Here is a 20477-nt window from a genome sequence, read left to right on the forward strand (position 1 = left end):
ATCAAGGAATAAATTTTTTTATATAAGCATGTCCCCAAATATAGCATAGGGCAAGCAAAATTAATTTTTTATGGAAATTTAAATTTAGGCCCTCTGCATTTTCATTTGCTAAATTTGGCGACCCTTATTGGGTTATGGTGGGGGGGGGTGCAGTAAACTGAAACAATTGAAATAATTGGCCTCAAGAAGTCAAATTGATCAGTCACAGTGGTATTGAGACAATTAGCTAATCATTCGGGAGAAAAAGTTAAAACTTACTTCGTATAAATGCAGTGTTATATTATGGCTTATGTCCTGGAACAGAAATAAGACAGTGGAAAAACTAGTGAAATTCTAATAGAGACTAGGTTTAGTTAATAGTAATGTACCAGTGTCAATCTCTTGATTTTGACAAATGTACCAAGTTAGCAGAGGAAGTAAACCAGAGGTAAACCAGAGGAAGGGTATACAGAGAACTTTCTGCAAATCTAAAATCATTCCAAAATTAAAAGTTTATTTAAAAAAAAAAAGCCTACCTTTTATATGATAAGACTGTTAATACTTATTGGGAAAACAAAATTTTGGCAGTTACCTCTCCTATCATTTGATATTCAATTGTGTGATCACCTGTCCATGCAGGAGATTTATGGCTATAATTTGTGTCGCTGGAAGCTTGCCATAGTTTCTCTAGGAGTGGTTTGCACTGGTGGCTTTCTCCTCCTCCTCCTCTACTGGATGCCCGAATGGCGGGTGAAGGCGACCTGTATTAGAGCTGCAATTAGAGACTGTGAAGTGGTGCTGCTGAGGACTACTGTAAGTCCTTGTATTTACTGGGAGCTGATTATTCAAAAAGTAATATAATGCTTTTGTGTGTACTTGGTTCAGAATAATATATGAGGAGAATATCACTGATGGATATAATCAGGAATACTAATCCTAAAAGCATTTGTGTTCTAAGTGATAGTGATTAGAATATAAAAGAATCCTAAGGATGATTGTATCAACCCCTTCCTTTTATAATTCTTGATGCACTGAGAGATTAGATGCTTGTCTGTCAAGGTCACCAGCAAGTTTGAGGACTGTATCAGATCTGTTACTCACTAGACCAGCTGCCTTTCTACTATGTGATGTTGCTGCTTCCCTGTTTTTTTTTTTTTATCTTAATTGGAAGCATTTTATCAGAGGCTTTAATTTTTTTCCCTTTTTTTAGTTAAAGAAATTGTTTTTTATTGAGGTATGATTGGCATATGACATTATATTAATTTCAGGTATACAACATAATGATTCAGTATTTGTGTAGATTGCAAAATAATCACCACAATAACTGCAGTTAACATCTGTTACCATACACAGTTAACAGAAGTTTTTTTTTCATGTGATGAGAACTTTTAAGATCTATTCTCTTAGAACTTTCAAATATACCCTACAGTATTGTTAACTAGTCACCATGCTGTATGTTAGATCCCCAGGAAGTTTATATCTTTTGACCTTTACCCATTTCACCCTCCCTCAACCCTTACCTCTGGCAACCACTTAATCTGTTGTCTGTATCTGTGAGTTCGTTTTGGGTTTTTTTTGTTGCATATATATTTTAATTGAAGTAGAGTTGACATAAAATATTATATTAGTTTCAGGTAGACAACATAATGACTTGACATTTATATATATTATGAAATGCTCACCACAGTAAGTGTAGTGACCATCTGTCACCATTCAAAGTTATTATATTACTATATTCCCTGTGCTGTACTCTTCATCCCCATGACCTAATTCTGTTATGCTGGAAGTTTGTACCTTTTTTTCCCTTTCACCTATTTCACCCATTCCTCCTTCCCCCTCCCTTTTGACACTACCAGTTTGTTTTCTGTATTTATGAGTCTATTTCTGTTTTTGTTTGTTTTGTTTTTGGTATTTGTTTTGGTTTTTGTTTTGTAGTATTTGTCTTTTTCCTTTTGACTTATTTCACTTAGCATAATACCATCTAGGTCCATCCAGTTGTCCCAAATGGCAAGATTTTATTCTTTTTTTTTTTTTTTTTTGAGAGTTTTTATTTATTTGAGAGAGAGAGAGAGAGCGCGAGCACATGAGAGGGAGGAGGGTCAGAGGGAGAAGCAGACTCCCTGCTGAGCAGGGAGCCTGATGCGGGACTTAGTCCTGGGACTCCAGGATCATGACCTGAGCCAAACGCAGTTGCTTAACCAACTGAGCCACCCAGGCGCCCCAAGATTTTATTGTTTTTCGTGAATGAGTGGTATTCCATTGTAAATATATATACCACATCTTTTTTTTTTTTTTTTAAGATTTTATTTATTTATTTGAGAGAGAGAGAGACAGCGAGAGAGGGAACACAAGCAGGGGGGAGAGGGAGAAGCAGGCTTCCCGTGGAGCAGGGAGCCCGATGCGGGGCTCGATCCCAGGACCCTGAGATCATGACCTGAGCCGAAGGCAGACGCTTAACGACTGAGCCACCCAGGCACCCTATACCACATCTTCTTTATCTATGTATCAGTGGGCACTTAGCTTGCTTCCCTATATTCTTGGCTCTTGTAAATCATGCTGCAGTAAACATAGGGGTGCATATATCTTTCTCAATTTGTATTTTTGCTTTCTTTGGGTGAATACCTGCAAGTGGATTACTGGGTCTCAGTATTTCTATTTTTAATTTTTTGAGGAACCTCCATATTGTTTTCCTTAGTGGTTGCACCAGTTTCCATTCCTACCAACAGTGTACCAGGGTTCTCTTTTCTCCACACCTTTACCAACACTAGTTATTTCTTGTCTTTTTTGATACTAGCCATTCTGACTGATGCAAGGTGATACCTCACTCACGGTGGTTTTGATTTGCATTTCCCTGATGATTCATGGTATTGAGCATTTTTTTTCACTTGTCCATCTTTATGTCTTGTTTGGAAACAGGCCTAGTCCATCCTCTGCCCATTTTTTAATTGGGTTTTTGTTGTTGTTACTGAATTATATGAATTCTTTATATATTCTAGATATTAGCCCCTTATCAGATATATCTTTTGCATGTATCTTCTCCCATTCAATAGGTTGCCTTTTCATTGTGCTGATGGTTTCCTCAGAGGCTTTAATTTCTAGTCTCAGTATGTTGATGGTTAAATTAAGAAATTACTCATGATCTTGCATGGGATATTGTATTAGTGAAATATGTCATAAAATGGTGAGCAATGGAAAGCATTTATACATCTTCATATATAGAATTTATACATCTTCATGAAATGGTTTAACGTTTAGTGAGTAGGAAGTGATGCTTTCTCAGAGACAAATCAATAATATGTAAAGAATGGGAATTAAAAATGTATATAGGCAGTTATGCAATATACATAATTAACTTTTTATCCCTTTCTCTCTTGTAAGGATGAATTCAGAATATGGTTTTGTGCAAAAATTCGCTTTCTTTCTCTGGAAACTCACCCATTTTTGAACTCCAAATCTGTGACTAATAAAGTTTCAAATGGCCATGCTGTTCATCTAACTGAAAATTTGGCTGAAGAGAATAGGCATGAAATGAGTAAATATTCACAGACTCAACCACAGCAGGTATTGTGATCTTAATGTCAAAGTTTCTTTGAAAACCATTAGAATTGTTACATTTTATGCCATCATAGCGATAATTTTGTGCATGCAGTTATTTTTGTTTGGGATAAATTCATATACATATAAAATATTTATTACTATATATAACACAGTTGAGGTACACTAGAAGAAACAGATTGCATTTGTAGTGATCACTTTAATTTTAATAGATAGTAGATTTGTGTTAGTAAACTTTAAAAAAAAATTTTTTTTTTAAAGATTTTATTTATTTATTTGAGAGAGAGAATGAGAGAGAGAGAGAGCATGAGAGGGGGGAGGGTCAGAGGGAGAAGCAGACTCCCTGCCAAGCAGGGAGCCCAATGTGGGACTGGATCCTGTGACTCCAGGATCATGACCTGAGCCGAAGGCAGTCGCTTAACCAACTGAGCCACCCAGGTGCCCTGTGTTAGTAAACTTAATCATAAACAAGTGATGATAATGCTTTTTGATGTAACATTTATGTGTCTTCTACAGGTCCGTTATTTCACGCACCACAGTGTAAAATACTTCTGGAATGATACCCTTCACAATTTTGATTTTTTAAAGTAAGTATTTTTCTTTTGTTTGGATTATATTATGAATGTCTTGAAAATGTTCTAGATAAAAAAGAATTCATTGTAGTGTTACATAAAATCAGAGGTATTTATTGCATAACTTTTATTCACTTATTAACAGCTCTCTAGTGTTACTTGAATACTTACTAACCATTTTAAGATAAATCCTACTTATAACTTGTACCTTGGCAATATTTACATTTAAAGTTTGAAACAGTATGATTCTCCAAATCCACTCTGAGTCTGAGTTCTTTTCTTTTTTGTGGGTTCATCTCAAAGTGAATTTCAAGTACACTTTATAGCCTGTCAGAATATCTGAATTCTCATTTCCAAACTTGCTGACAGTTCCATCTATTTATCCTTGAGGGATGGAGTAATAGACAAATAGAAATTTAACTTTACTATGTGGATTAAGATTCAGACATTGTCAAATGTGTTAAGCCTTGAGTAGGACAAATTGGAGGAATCCTTTTTTTTTTTTTTTAAAGATTTTATTTATTTATTCATGAGAGAGAGAGAGAAGCAGGCTCCCAAGGAGCAGGGAGCCCGATGCGGGACTCGATCCCAGGACCCTGGGATCATGACTGAGCCGAAGGCAGATGCTTAACCATCTGAGCCACCCAGGCGCCCTGGAGGAATCCTTTAAACTTTATTTTTTGTGGAGGCTTCAAGTTATGTAAGCACTAGATTAATTAGGATTCTATTTTTATTGCTATTGTTAAAGTGATTATTATAAACACTAAGTATCATTACTTGAATGCTGAAAGAATTCTTAATATTAGCAATACAAAGAGAATCACCTTATGAACATTTAAAATATTCATGCCTGGACTTTCTTCCTCAGACACTAAAGAATTGGAATATTCTGGAATAGCCCCAGGCATTTCTCCATGCCTAGTTCTGAAGACCATTCCTAATTAAGAACTGTTGCCTTATAGAACACTGCCAGTGACCATTTTTTTTTTTTTTTAAAGATTTTATTTATTTATTCATGACAAAGAGAGAGAGAGAGGCAGAGGGAGAAGCAGGCTCCCAAGGAGCAGGGAGCCCGATGCGGGACTCGATCCCGGAACCCTGGGATCATGACCTGAGCAGAAGGCAGACGCTTAACCATCTGAGCCACCCAGGCGCCCAGACCGTTTTGTTTTTTAAAAAAAGACTTGGAGCTGTTCCTTGCTGCTTTTGGAGAAGTTACCAACTAAAGTGGGAAAAAAATGTGAAACCTATTTGCCATGTGGTGTTTGCCAACTGTAGAAACTTACAGAATTTAAACTTATCCCAATGACAGCTGTTAATTATGGAGCTTAGTTTTTCTAACTGAAGAAAGGAGAAAAGGATTGGAGTTCAGTGATGTACAAGACTCTATTTAGAGTTCTATGACCAGGATCTCAGTTAAAATAAGCATAATTAAGACATTTTGGGGGGAAAAGTAGATCTGTTGGTTGAATCCAGTTAGAATTGTTACAGATTTTAGGCAATGCCTGTGACTCATAAATTCTGTACTTCTCTTCTAGATTTGTATTAGAACAGGGACAGATTTAGATTGATGCTTTTGTAGAAAGAAAAGTCAATGAATAGCATTTCTTAGCATGATGCTTAAAAAATTGAAGAGGGAAAACTATATAGATAAAAAGTAAAAAAAAAATTTATTTTTAGTTTGGAATTCTCAAGTTAGTCATACTTTAGTTTTATTAGTTTAATTATTAGCTCTTACAGCTTTGGTACAGACTTAAAGGATAATAATATTATTATGTAAACTTGAGTATTTAGAGCCATCTTATCATGTGGTAGATACATTGGATAATTTAGAATTTGGCACATTTGAGACTTAGAACTTTCATTATTGTTTATCTTAGAAATTTGAGATTTAAAAATTCTCATTCATTATCTCAGTTTTTGTTAAGGGTTTCTATTTGTAAGGAAGTCACGCTTTAAAATCAGGAATATAGAAAAATGAGGCATTAAGACATTTGGATATTTTAAACTTTGTTTAAAGTAAAAACTTTGGATTTATTTAGGGGACTGGATGAAGGTGTTTCTTGTACGTCAATTTATGAAAAGCATAGTGCAGGACTGACAAAGGGGATGCATGCCTACAGGTAATTTTTATCCAACTAAAGTTAGATCTGTTATCAAAATTCCTAAATAAAGTAGTATATATAGTCCACCCTTTTACCATATAGTTGTACATATTAACAGGTATTTATTATAGACATAGTAGTTGACAACTTACTGATGTTTTATTTGGGTAAGACTGTCTCTTAGTTTAAGAATTATGAAATGTTAAAATGTTAAAGCTGGAATTTTGAAGGTGATATCCCTGAAAATATACCATATTTCATCAATTCTAAGGTGCACATTTTCCCACATTTTAACATATTTAAAGGAGGGATGTGTCATATTGGGTGGAGTGTTATCCTTTACTTGAGAGCATTTTTATCTTGATGGTGTATAAAATAATGAGTGTCTTATAATTGATAGCATCTTAGATTTTCTGAAATGTATTGGGAATTGTAAGCCTGAGCTAAAAATTTACCACAATGAGTATTTGTAAATTGGAATGCATAATCTTTTTTATCATGTTATTCTTTGCTACAGTATAATATGCTACCAGTGTGTTGCATATTTTGAGAATAAATGTTATTTTCAAATTAAATTGGCAGTTTTTTTATACTCCTGTAGCATGCTTTTTCAACAGGTTAGGATATTAAAAAATTAATTCATTCAGACTTATATGTCATAAAAGGCAAGAATTACTCATTACTCTTTCATATTGAAAGTACTACCAGGAGTTTAAGTTGGAAGGATTTAAACAAGTTTTTGAAAGCATTTTTTAATTTTTAAATTTTATTTATTTATTTATTTTTAAAAGATTTTATTTATTTATTTGAGAGAGAGAATGAGATAGAGAGAGCATGAGAAGGGGGAGGGTCAGAGGGAGAAGCAGACCCCCTGCTGAGCAGGGAGCCTGATGCGGGACTTGATCCCGGGACTCCAGGATCATGACCTGAGCCGAAGGCAGTCGCTTAACCGACTGAGCCACCCAGGCGCCCTGAAAGCATTTTTTTAAAAAGTCAAATGTACAGTTGTTTTTGAAATAAATATTCTTAGTGTGGTATTCTCATTAGAAAAATAGTACAGGACCCCTCAAATATATTTTAGTCTGTTGCAAAAATTAATTGCAGTTCAAAATTTTTTATTCCTGCTGTGTTCAAGGGTGAAAAAGAAAGCGTTTGCAGACATGGTTATTATAGACTAGTGGGAAAGATACTTGTCACACAAAGAGATATGAGGCAGAATGAAACAACAGTGTAGTTATACAGTATTGACTACTTTGATTTAAATACTGTAGGTGGAGAATTGAATTGTAGAAGACAAGTATGTAGAAACATGAATGTTTAAGTTCCAGATTTAAGAGCAATCTGTGGTTTAAACCTTATCGAATGAAATGCCATCCCTAAATTATACTGTTATTATATAATATAATGTAACACTATTATTATGTTTTCCTGTTATAGAAAATTGCTTTATGGAGTAAATGAAATTACTGTGAAAGTGCCTTCTGTTTTTAAGCTTTTAATTAAGGAGGTAAGAACATTTGTGATCAATTGAGTTGTCAATTTGAAAAGAGCCATGATTTAAGTGATAAGATATTCTTGGTTTTCTTTTTCTTCGTTTCTGCCTCACTCTTTTTTTTTTTTTTTTAAATTGAAATGTTAAGGTAGTAACTCTGGTAGAGAAATAATTTGGGGGCTTAAATTACCTTTTTATTAATTACCTTATTATTTGTTTTGCTTTTCTTGTCTGTAAATTTTTTTTTACTCTCAGTATGTTGCACATGTAAATCTTGCCCTATCTTACAGATGTATACATCTGTCTTTTTTCTTCAATTTTTAAACAGTTTATCATATTTATTCTTAGAAAGTCTGGTTTTCATCAGTAACTATCTTTGATCATTAGAAAACCTTTCTGCTGCTCCTTTATCTTTAAAATTGGAGTAAGTCCTTTCAAATTATCTTGTTTAATTTTGAAGTAAAATGGGGACTATATATGTGAAAATGCTTTGAAAAGCATACAAGCATCAAGTTTAAGACATTTGGGGGAAGTTATTGAAATTGATAGAATACTATGAAATTTGGCTAAACAAAGTCCATTGCCAGGATTCCCTTATCTCTTTTTCTCATTTAGGTTTTTTTTTTTTCTTAAAGATTTTATTTATTTATTTGACAGAGACAGAGATAGCGAGAGCAGGAGCACAAGCAGTGGGAGTGGGAGAGGGAGAAGCAGGCTTCCCCCCCGAGGAGGGGAGCCCGATGTGGGCTGATCCCAGGACCCTGGGCAAATTAAGGCAGACGCTTAACGACTGAGCCGCCCAGGCGCCCTCTCGTTTAGGTTTTAATCCTTAATTATTTCCATAGAGAATGCAAAACAGTGTAACTTATTATCTCATATTTGTCTTCTCTGTAGACTCCTGTGAACCTTTGACTTATAGGAAAATTGGTATTTGGAGTTCATAATAAGTAAACATTTGTTCCATTTAATTAAGAATTTTATATCCTTTAGTAGCCCAGTAATTATTGGAAGTAAATGTACTTTATTGCTAAAGCAGAATGAAGAACAGCTAAATACACACATTTTAGCTATTTCTAGCTGAGTCTGTATTGGGTTTAGTATGTAACTAAATGGATGCAAATAATTTAAATCAAGCTTATTTAGCCAAATTCTGGTAGGTTAGTGGTAAAAAAAGTACTATGCTAACATCTTGCCCTACTGTTTCAGTAGTACATGTTGCCCTAGGGTCCTACAGATAAGCTACAGAGCTTATCCTCTAAATGTCTTGTTGTTTATTTCTTAAATGAAAAGGTGGAACATCTGTATGGTTATAAATTTGACTTAACAATCTTGTTTTTTAGGTTCTCAACCCATTTTACATTTTCCAGCTGTTCAGTGTTGTACTGTGGAGCACTGATGAATACTATTATTATGCTCTAGCCATTGTGATTATGTCTATAGTGTCAATTGTAAGCTCTCTGTATTCCATTAGGAAGGTAAGTCCAATTTATTATGGCTTTCACAACTGTGTATTTTGTAGTAGCAGAGTGTAAAGTGTGTAGAATAGTACTTGGTATAAAGTAATACTCAATATAGTTATTCTTTTGGGTTATATGCATATGTATTCCTTTCCCTCTGTTTTCGAGGTGGGGGAAGGTGGATGCTTTTTAGAGTTAAAATACCACTTGACTGCTTAGAGGCCATAGGGATCTGTAGGTGCTTATCACAGACTGGAATGCTGGAGGGTTTATTTTACTGTTTTCAGGACTGTGTCATTAAAGTGCTTCTTATTTTGTTTTGAGCTAATCATTGAATAATCTTTGAATCTTTTAGTCTTGACATTTTTAATGGCAGAGTAATATGCATTTACCATATTAACTTACCTTATTTTATGGCACCCTTGCTTTTTAATGTCTTGAAGAGTGGGTTTATATTAGCTAGTTTTTACATTTTTTTTTTTTTTCTATTTCAGCAATATATTATGTTGCATGACATGGTGGCAGCTCACAGTACTGTGAGAGTTTCGGTTTGCAGAGTGAATGAAGGTAAGTACTTAAGGTAACTCTTGGAAAAATAAACCAAGTAAGATACCCATTAAGCACTAATAACTAAAGCAAGACTAATATATTATACATATACATTCATTTTTTTTAAAGATTTTATTTATTTGAGAGCGTGTGTGCATGCACGAGTTGGGGGAGGGGCAGAGGAAGAGGGAAAGAGACTCGCTGAGTGGGCAGCCCCATGTGGGGCTGGATCCCAGGATCCCGAGATAATGACTTGAGCCAAAGTCATACGCAACTGACTGAGCCACCCAGGCGCCCTTGCACCCCTATACATTCATTTTTTAAGAAGTAAAAATAAGTATTTGGATTGTACTACTTTCTGAGATTTTATCTGATTCATTTCTGTAAAATGGTATTTTTATTTCTTACTATGTGACAGGTACTGTGGTTGGCTCTGGAGATGGAGTGGTTACAAGATGGACACAGTGCTTGTCATCATTGAACTTCAGTCTAGTTAGAAAGGCATAGTAACAAAGTGTGACAAATGCTATGATTAGGAGAGGTCAGGGAATTTAGATAATAGAGCTCATTTACTGTAGGTGTCAGAGATGGCTTCTTGGAGAAAGTATTTTTAAGTGGTTGAATTAGTCAGATAAGAGGTAGGTGAGGGGGGCGGTGAGAGAGGGAGAGAAGAGGGTTTTAAGTGCCCAGTCTTCTGGAAATGAGAGGGAGCTTGGTCATTGTAATAACTGAAAGGAACTCAGTGTGCCAGGCGCAGCAACTAGATGATGGACAGCCGTCTAAGGCATGTTAAGGAATTTGACCTCATTCCAAAAGGCAATGGAAAGCCATTGAAGGGTTTTTAAACAGGGGAGTGATCTGATGTTTGCCTTTTTGCAAAAATCATTCTGGCTGTTGTGTTCAGATGGGTTTAGAGGAGATTAATGTTGAAGGCATGAAATGGATCAAGGTGAAGGTTGTGGAGATGGAGAGAAATGAGATGGGGCTGAAAGATACTTAAATGTGGGCATTGAACAGGATTTAATAATTCATTGGATGTGGGGTGATAGAGTAGTGTCAGGCCTGAGGGATGGGCATCAGTGCCATTTAATTAAATAAGGAACGCTGGAGGAGAAGCAGTATTGTAGGAAAGGATAATGTTTTGGACATGTTAGTTTGTCTGGTGTGGTATTGAAGAGGTGTAAAGGACATAAAGGAGAGACAACACAACAGCATGGGCCTTGGAGGCAATAGCCATTTTGATTGATTGAGAATACCAAATCAGTCTCCATTCTCTTGGCTCAGTACACTATATCCGAGCATAAACACAGTTTGGCCTTGCAGGTGCTTCCTTCCCTGTGCTTCCTGGTCACTTGCTGCTTTAGTTGGGAGTATCTCTCTTCTCTATTGGTGCTCATCCTCTTACTGATCTGCCGTTGCTGAAGGCACTGGGGATGCCAGGACATTGCATTCAACTCGTGTCTTCCTTACCCCTTTGGGTTTTTTTTTTAAAGATTTTATTTATTTATTTGACAGAGCAAGAGAGCACAAGCAGAGGGAACAGTAGAGGGAGAGGGAGAAGCAGGCTCCCCGCCAAGCAGGGAGCCCGATGCGGGGCTTGATCCCAGGACCCTGAGATCATGACCTGAGCTGAAGGCAGACACTTAACCATCTAAGCCACCCAGGCGCCCCTTCCTTACCCCTTTGTAAAGTCTAACAAGTCATTGGTATTTTGTTTCCTGGTATACCTGAGAGGAGTAGACTTTCAAGTGGCATTAAAGTTTTGAAAGAGTCAAGTTTATTTAAAATGAAAAGTATTATGCCTAGTATGTGCTTAATATCATTAGAATTCTTTAGAAGTTGTTTCCTCATAGCTTAGTTAAAGGAGAAGAAAGGGAAAGAGTTTTTGTCCTACGGATTAACATCACAAATAATAGTTTTCTCTTTACTTACCAACTACCAGAACTTTTTTCTGAGCATAGTATTAAACCTAAGGGAGGGAAAGAATGAGAGTCTAAATGTAAGGTAGTCTTAAAGAAAAACCTCCTTTTGGGAAAATCTTTTTAAAAAGTGTTTAGCTAAATTGTACAAATTTCTAGCTAAATTGTACAGATTTTTAGCTAAATTGTACAAATTTTAGCTCAGTGTACAAATTTCTAAGGAAATAATGAACCAGATAAAATATTGCAGTGTATATTTTGTAAATTTATTTAAAATAGATCTAAAATATTAGGACTTATCTTAGGAATACTGAGAAGGATTGAAATGTTATGAGTTATAAACAGTGCCAGTGAGAAAAAGGATGGTGTAAAAAAATTGCTGTTAAAAAAGAAAATACACTGGGGTTCCTGGGTGGCTCCATTGGTTAAGTGTCTGCCTTCGGCTCAGATCATGATCTTGGAGTCCTGGGATCGAGCCCCGTGTTGGGCTTCCTGCTCGGCAGGGAGCCTGCTTCTCCCTTTCCCTCTGCTCCTCCCCCCACCATTCATGCTCTCTTTCTCAAGTAAGTAAATAAAATAATAATAAAAAAAGAAAATACACTAAAATTTTCAATGCTTTCTCTGTTTCCAAGGAGTTCTAGAAATCTGAGCTTATTTACCTATTGCAGGGGATCTCATGTGTGGGCTTACTGTTTCCTAAGAGGGCTGTTGTACTGAGTATTGAAGTCCAGCTGCCTGTTTGGTCAGAAGGGACTTGGCATCACCTGTGTGTAGTTGGCATCCTATCAGGGACAAACTGCCTGATATACTTAAACACCATGCTTTGTTACCCTAAGGCATAATAATCTTATTTGGTTCATTTTCATGTATTGAGATTGTCCTATTTAACTACATTATATTTCTGACTTAGTATTGAGGTCAGGTGACCTTCAGGCAGATCTTTTATTTACTGTATTTTTATTTCAAGTTAAAGAATATTCAGACTTCTCTTTTTCTTTCTTTAAATCCAGAAATAGAAGAGATCTTTTCTACAGACCTTGTGCCAGGAGATGTTATGGTCATTCCATTGAATGGGACAGTCATGCCTTGTGATGCTGTTCTTATTAATGGTACTTGCATTGTAAATGAAAGCATGTTAACAGGTAAAGTAAATGAGTAAAAATCAGATCAGTTGTTTTTAATGATACTAAGATCTAAATAGTTACCGATTAAACTATTTAAAAACTATCTTGTATCTATAACTATAAAACTGTATTGCTTATATTTACTCATGAATGTTATGAATGTGATTGATAATGAAGATTTTTTTTTTCATTTTGAGGGGACCAAATTCTGCATTATACCCAGTTGTGATACTAAATCATTATGCTGGTGTTCACTACATTTTGTGACATACTTCTTTTGACATGAGGAAATATTTTATAGTAAGAGAAGAGGAAATAAGTCTTTTGCCTGCAGAGAATGGCAGCATATTTACTTCCCTATTTGATGTGTAAAAAGTGGGAATAAAGATTTTATACTTTACTTAAACTGGGGGGAAGTAGACTTTGAAATGACTTCCCTTTGGAAATTCATAATCTGAAGGTAGAGTTTGATACCTTTTTATCACGTTTTCTTTATTTTTTGTCAGAGTCAATCTGGAAAGAAGTGATTGCTATGTTTTTAAACTGTTAAGAGTCTTCTCAAAACACAGTCACAAATATCCCCACATACTTGCCACCTTTGAAACAAGAAATGTGAATGCTACAGAGAATTAAAATTTAATGTTGAAAAGAGTTTGGCCGTTTGTTGTTGAGAGAACTACTATACTACGTATTTTTCTCCACTCCCTTTCCTAGATGCCTTTTCTCTTCCTTCTGTGTGTGTGCGCGCGCGCGCGTGTGGATAATGGGGGTTAGGAGTATTTCTTCACATCTCTGTGCTTGAGGTTGTGGAGTACTTTCCAGTTCAGTTTTTGGGGATAAGTGAACAGATGCTGGGGCTGTGGCAGTTACCTGGTCTTTTTATCTGAAACTTGACAAAATCATTTCCAGATTATAACTTTGACTCATAACTCACTTTCAGGACTTATTGTGAGAGACAAGACTTGATATTTTTGGGCAAGGAAATTGGTAGACAGAAAGCTAATTGAGTAAGCTTTGTTATCCACATATGAGAACTCTTAGTAACTATTGAAATAGTATAATAACATTTAGGTTATTTTAACAATTCAAGGTTTGTGTGTTTGATACTGATTTCTGTGCTTTAATTTATGGTTTTTGTTTTTTTTTTTAAAGGAGAGAGTGTTCCAGTGACAAAGACTAATTTGCCAAATCCTTCAGTGGACATCAAAGGAATGGGAGATGAATTCTATAGTCCAGAAATACATAAACGACACACTTTGTTTTGTGGGACTACTGTAATTCAAACTCGTTTCTACACTGGAGAACTTGTCAAAGCTGTAGTAGTTAGAACAGGTAGAAAACATGTCATCTCTTCTTGCATGGTTTAGCGTATTTGATGCCTACTGAATGTTTAAAAAGAGATTCTGTTTTGGGAGATAATTCTCATTTTCTTCTTTCAATTTTTTTTAAGGATTTAGTACTTCCAAAGGACAGCTTGTTCATTCTATATTATATCCCAAACCAACTGATTTTAAACTCTACAGAGATGCCTTCTTGTTTCTACTGTGTCTTGTGGCAGTGGCTGGTATTGGGTTTATCTACACTATTATCAATAGCGTTTTAAATAAGGTATGTAAATGGTAAACATTTAACAGGGTTTGATTTTTAATGATGGCATGTGGCTGCTGAGGGTTTGAAATGTGGCTAATGAAAATGAAGAACTAAACTTTTGATTTAATTTAAATTAACCATATGAAACTAGTAGATGTTATTTTAGAATCAAGTACAGATATAGAACATTTTCATCATAGCAGAAAGTTCTTTGGACCGCTCTGGTTTAGGTCTTTTTCTTGTTCTCTTATGACTTAAAAAAGGGAGGGGTGACCACATATTCACCAAAAGCTTTATTTTCTCTCTCTCATTTTTTTAACTTCTGGGATATACAGCATTAAAGTTACTTGTGATTACTTAATTGAAGGTACTTCTAAGAGACCTCGTCAAATTTTCTTTTCCATCCCCTTTAGAGATGGGCATAGTACGGTGCTGATAGTAAGAGTCAATATCTGATAAATGTGTATTGAACTTTGAAGTGTGTAGCGTGTGATGCATGTAGAGCTCTTAAAATGAAAATTTCCTTTAAAAATAGCTTTCATTCCACAGTCCACTGACAGTTCACTGAGCCACCTATTTTGCAGCCTCTAAAGGGAAAAGAATTGTAAATGGTTGATGAATATAACTATATACACCTTTATATATACAATTGAAAATGGTTTATGGATTCTTCACTAAAGAAATACCCACATTAGATTAGTAAATATTTGATATGGGGGTGGTCCTAACATTTATTTTTGTGTTAATTGTAGGTAGATATTGGGGTAATAATTATCGAGTCTCTGGATATCATTACCATTACGGTGCCACCTGCACTGCCTGCTGCGATGACAGCCGGTATTGTGTATGCCCAACGAAGACTGAAAAAGATTGGTATTTTCTGTATCAGTCCCCAAAGGATAAATATCTGTGGACAGCTGAATCTTGTTTGCTTTGACAAGGTTGGTTCAGTGTTGTAATCATTCTCAGAAGTTACTGTCAGAACTTTTAAATACTTAGATTAAGGTTTTCTGTATGTATTCTCTATCAACCAATTTACACTCATTGTTTAGTGTTCTTCTGATACTCCTCTTTTTCAACTTTCTTGGCACATGCATCATTTTTGTATATTTCTTTTCACTGCTTTTTCTTTTTTTTTTCTTTTTCAATTTTTAATACCTTGGATATTGCTTATTTGCCCACATCTGCAATTTTCTAATCATTCACATCCAGAATTATACCTTATAGTAGTCTTGAAAACCATATGATCTTTTGTTTTTAACAGAGTAAGCTCCATACAGATATATTTACTGGAATTGTATTGCTATAATGTATATATGTTTAGTTAAAGTTTGCTCTATGATTTTATTGAATATGTTTCAAAATTATGAAGGTCACTGATTTTACGGTTTTATGTGAAAGTGACAAATTATGTACCTGTGTGAAATATTACTTGCCTCTTACAAAGGGTTTTTCTTTCCTCTGCTGAAATTAGTTTTCTTAAAACTTTTATTTTGAGAATTAAACATTGACCAAGAAACCTCCCATCAAGCTCTTCTTGGTAACTGATATGATAAGTATATGATTTTTGTGCATGTTCATTATTGAAGGAAAAAATGTGAGACATTTGGTTTTTTTTTAAAAAGTCATATCCTGGGGCACCTGGTTGACTCCGTCGGTGGAGCATGCGACTCTTGACCTCCAGGTTTGAGTTTGAGCCCCACTTTGGGCATACAGATTACTTAAAAAAAAATCCTATCCCATGACTACATTTCATATTTGTTTGTTTGGAAAATTTCACTTACACCTTTTTGGGGAACATTACTATTAAAATTTTTAAACAGTCGTGAAAGTGGAGAAGATACAAGTATAAAATGCCTTCATTTACCCATTGCCCAGCTTTAACAGTTAATCAGTATGTTGTCAATCTTACTTCATCTGTCCCCTCATTTTGAAGGTGGCAGCATCAGACATTCTTTCACCCAGTATTATCTCAGTTTTATCTCTAGAAGATGTAAAAAAAAAAAAAAATTATTGCAGTACCATTATCTTACCCCAATTAACAAAAGTAGTAATTCTTGGTGTTATCTAATATCCAGTTCTCATTCAGATTTCCTTGTCTTTCACAAAAAGTGTCTCAAATTTTACAATTTGTTTTTTCTGTCAGAATCCAAATAATGATTGCATTGATTATAATTAATCTGTAACATTTGCTTTTCTTGCCCCTTGTCCTGAATCATCTTATTGAAGAAACCAAGTTGGTTTCTTCAGAACATCCTGGATTTAGCCAATTGCTTCCTCTTGGTGTCATTTAACTTGTTCCTCTTCCCTTTTTGGCTCCCTCTGTCCTAATGTTTCCTTCCTATGTAGGCCTTTATTGATTGATAGATTGATTGGTGCATTGTTCTGCCTTTTTTCATAATACAAGCACATAAACATACGATTCTACACATATGCTCCCCCTACCTGTCCAGAGGAACCGTACTATAAGGAATATTCTGCACCCTTCCCTAACTTTAGTTATTTCCTGGAGGTTCTTCTTTATCAATATACAGAGATCTTACTAGTTTCCTTTGTTGACAGCTGTATTTTATTTTATTATGTATATGTAGTGTAACTTTTTGTGATTTCTGTTTTTGGAGGCATTATTCATACTTTGTACATGTGTGCTTTTTTTTTTTTTTTAAAGACTGGAACTCTTACTGAAGATGGTTTAGATCTTTGGGGGATTCAACGAGTGGAAAATACACGGTAAATATTAGCTAGATTTGATCATTTATTAGTTACTTATTAATAAGTATCTTAATATATGAAACATTCAAACATAGAGTAATAGGACAGCTATGTAACCAACACCAAGATTAAACAGTTGACATTTTGCATATTGGCTTCAGATCTCTTTTAAAAGATTTAAAATATCGCAGATACTGCTAAAGTCTTAATCTATCCCTATGGTCATTCTGAAGTTGTGTTCTATTATCTTTGCATGTTTTTATATTTTCTCTACATATACATCTGTCTCTAAACAAGACCTATCTGTAAATAAACATTCGTAACTGATATACTGTACATGTTTTTGCTGCTTTCTTTGCCTCTTTAACATTGTTTTCAAGATTCATCCAGGTTGGTATGTATAAATCTAATTTATTAATCATAACTATTGTTTAATATTCCATGATAGGATTAAACCATAGTATCTCTTCTACGAAGGGGCAATTTCATTGTTTTCTCCCTTTCCTCTTTCACAACTAGGGCTGCAATTGCAGTTCTTCTACACAACTCCTGGTGAGCATGTGGTTGAGTTTCAGTAAACTAGCTTCTTAAAGATGTCAGTGCTGGGTTATAATAGCATCTGCATGGCTACAGGTTTAGTAGGGACTGCCTAGTTACTAAGTGATGCTGCTCACACTCTCTCCTTCAGTAGGAATGATATCCTGTTGCTCCAGGCCTTGCCAAACTTGATATTGTCAGACTTCTCATTATTGCCACATGGATAGATACAAAATGGTCTTTCATTGTGGCTCTTTGCAGTTTCCTCAGTACTTAATAAGCTGATCTTATTTTCACCTTTTTGGAAGGATGGTCATTTAGCATTCTTCTGTGTATTGTCAGTTTATACCTTGGCACCGTTTTTCTTTTGTGTTCCTAGTCTTTATCTTACTAATTTATTAGAAGTCCTTTGTATTTTTGGGTGGTAATCTTTTTCAGTACTATGCACTGCAAAAATATTCCAACAGTCTGGTCTTTTTACTTTTGTTTTTGTTGTCTTTTGATGGCTTAGTAGTTGTGTTTATGTCATTTTTTTGCCCCCCTTAGAAGTCTGTGGGTTTTAGGTTTATAGTTGGAGAGAATATTGTTTGGTTCATGTAATTTCAGAGTTGTTACATCTTCTTGATAAATAGTATTGTGACATTGTGACCTTATTTCTCCCTAATGCATTCTGCCTTCAATTCCATTTCATCTGATATTTCTACGGTTACACATACCAGCTTTCTTTGGTCTAATGTTTGCCGAGTGTGTTTTCTTTTCCATTGCTTTACTTTTTAATCTTTCTGTGCCATTGTATTCACATTTGTAATTTCAGATATATTGGAACTTATTTCTGTAATTCCTCGCCCCAGTTCACACACACATTTTCTCAAATTTCTCATATTTTCGTACATTTTCTCAGAATTTATACATTTTAATCTTTTACTGCTTGTCCACTTTAAATTATTAACGGTCGTAATTAGAGTGTAAAGTTCATGGATGTCTTTATTGGGTTTCTAAACCCCCCAGGAAACCCATGGACTGTAGAGTACTTTTTTTATTATTCCCCTCCCTTATTTATATGTATTTGTTGCACAGCATTTTATGATTAAGACTTAGGTTTTATACTGTCTGCATGCTGAGATTCCCTAGGTTCAGGACTATCTTTGCCAAGCACTGCTGCTTCTGTCCCACTCCCCTGGACTGCACTGCCCTCTTCTGTAGCTACATTTGTTAGTTTTATTTCCATTTTCACTTTTGAAGGACGGCATAGCTGCATAGCTTTCCAGGGTGTCAGCTGTCTCTCAGCGCTTTGATGGTGTGATTCCATTTCTCCTTACTCCTTTTCTTATTGTTGTTTTAAGAGTACTTCCTTATCCTTGATTTTTGCAGTTTCTTTTTATTTGTGTAGGACTCATTTGCTTCTTGACTCCAAAGATTCATGCTTTTCATAAATTCCGGAAGAATTGCAGCTTTTTCCCTTTTTTTTTTTTTTTTTTTTTAATGACCTTTCCTTCATTCTTTGTTTTTTCCATCTGGGAATCCTAACCATAGGTCAAACAGGAAACTGCATTTGGTTCCTAAAAGTCTTCCTCTTGTTTCCTTTGTTGTTAGTTCCTTTCTAAGTCTTTAATTTAAAGGTGCCTTTTTAATTGCATTCTTTCAGATTGCCATTCTATTATCTCAAATTTATGGGATTCTAATTCTGTCTTTGTTGTTTCTGCTGAGCCATGGGAATGTTTCCCAGTGCATTTTTAAATTATGGACTTAGACTTAGCAGGATTTTTCTGTGAGATTTCTTTGTGGTTGTGTTGTGGGAGCTCCTTTATGGAGAGTTTTGACTGTGCTTGGCCAAGAGTGGTATCAGTGGTGCCAGATGAGCTTTAATGTTACTTTCATAACCTGAGGATTTCTGGACCTGCAGTAGCATGTATTCAAACCCAGATCCTATCCTGAGTGGTGTAGTGGTTCAGAGTCGAGGCCCTAAAGCCAGACCTTCTGTGTTTGAATCCTTGCTCTGCCACTTAATGGCGCTGTGTAACCTTGGAAACTTACTTCACCTTCTGTTTCAGTTTCCTCATCTATAAGATGGGGACAGTAAAACATCTTCCTATGGTGTGAGGAGGACATGAATCAGATATGTTTAAAATTAGTAGAACAGTGCCTAGCGCTTAGTAAGTATTGTACAGATATTAACTATTTTCTTGAACTTTGGGTGGGGGGAAAAAGATAAGCTTATTCTTAGTTATGCCTTTGGGTCTGTAGGTAAATTATTTTTCATATATTCTTTTTGCAAGATGCTCCATTCTTTTATTTAGTATATCCTTTTTTCCAAGGATGCTCTTCAAGGGCACTGGCTATTTTTGGTGAAAGAGATCCTCTCAGTGTGAATTCCCCACTTTGTACCTGGCCAGGACTTTGTCTTCTGTTTCTGTGTGGATATTAAAGCCCCGGGGCCTTAGGGGACTGACCGGCTCCTTTCCCTTCTTCCTTCTCCTTCAGGCAGTCAGCATCACTCAGGTTCAGACTCCTTTGGTTTTCCTTTCCTTCCATTTCTGGCACTTGAACATTTCCTTTTCTTGATTATGAGCTTGGTTTCCCATTGAAAAGATTATGTGTTACACATTCATTTTGTGTTTTTACAAAAGAGATTTTTATGTATTATCTGTCATATACCTATAGGAGGAGTTTTAATTATTATTTGGTATCTAGTATGTTCTGTGTTGGTTTGTCTAGAGTAGTTATTCAGAATCTTAGGTAATATGGTATTTTAGTTACGTATAATTTACATGGAAGAAAATGTTTTGAATGCCAAAAACCATAGAGAAAATTAATACATGCAGAAATGCAAACATTTTATTTCCATTTTTTAATTTTATAAAACCTGAGTATGTATAGAGTATTTAT

General features: G+C 35.3%; 1 protein-coding gene across 4 annotated transcripts in view; it reads left to right on the forward strand.

Annotated features, from left to right (window-relative positions):
* Positions 1–20477, forward strand: part of ATP13A3 (ATPase 13A3) — a 95531-nt gene that overhangs the window by 27476 nt on the left and 47578 nt on the right. For 3 of the 4 annotated variants that reach the window (XM_045903138.3, XM_045903140.3, XM_045903139.3), the window contains 12 exons: positions 619–792; positions 3358–3540; positions 4051–4121; positions 6149–6229; positions 7649–7718; positions 9044–9178; positions 9655–9727; positions 12639–12770; positions 13905–14084; positions 14203–14360; positions 15095–15283; positions 17011–17072. In XM_045903138.3, the coding sequence (XP_045759094.1) occupies positions 619–792; positions 3358–3540; positions 4051–4121; positions 6149–6229; positions 7649–7718; positions 9044–9178; positions 9655–9727; positions 12639–12770; positions 13905–14084; positions 14203–14360; positions 15095–15283; positions 17011–17072 (1508 nt within the window). The remainder of the gene's footprint in view (positions 1–618; positions 793–3357; positions 3541–4050; positions 4122–6148; positions 6230–7648; positions 7719–9043; positions 9179–9654; positions 9728–12638; positions 12771–13904; positions 14085–14202; positions 14361–15094; positions 15284–17010; positions 17073–20477) is intronic. The other variant, XM_064580088.1, reaches the window with a different exon arrangement.

The sequence above is a fragment of the Mirounga angustirostris genome, unplaced genomic scaffold (assembly GCF_029215605.1).
Source record: "Mirounga angustirostris isolate CCGP_5_RB_7025 unplaced genomic scaffold, mMirAng1.0.hap1 SCAF_1, whole genome shotgun sequence".
Lineage (NCBI taxonomy): Eukaryota > Metazoa > Chordata > Mammalia > Carnivora > Phocidae > Mirounga > Mirounga angustirostris.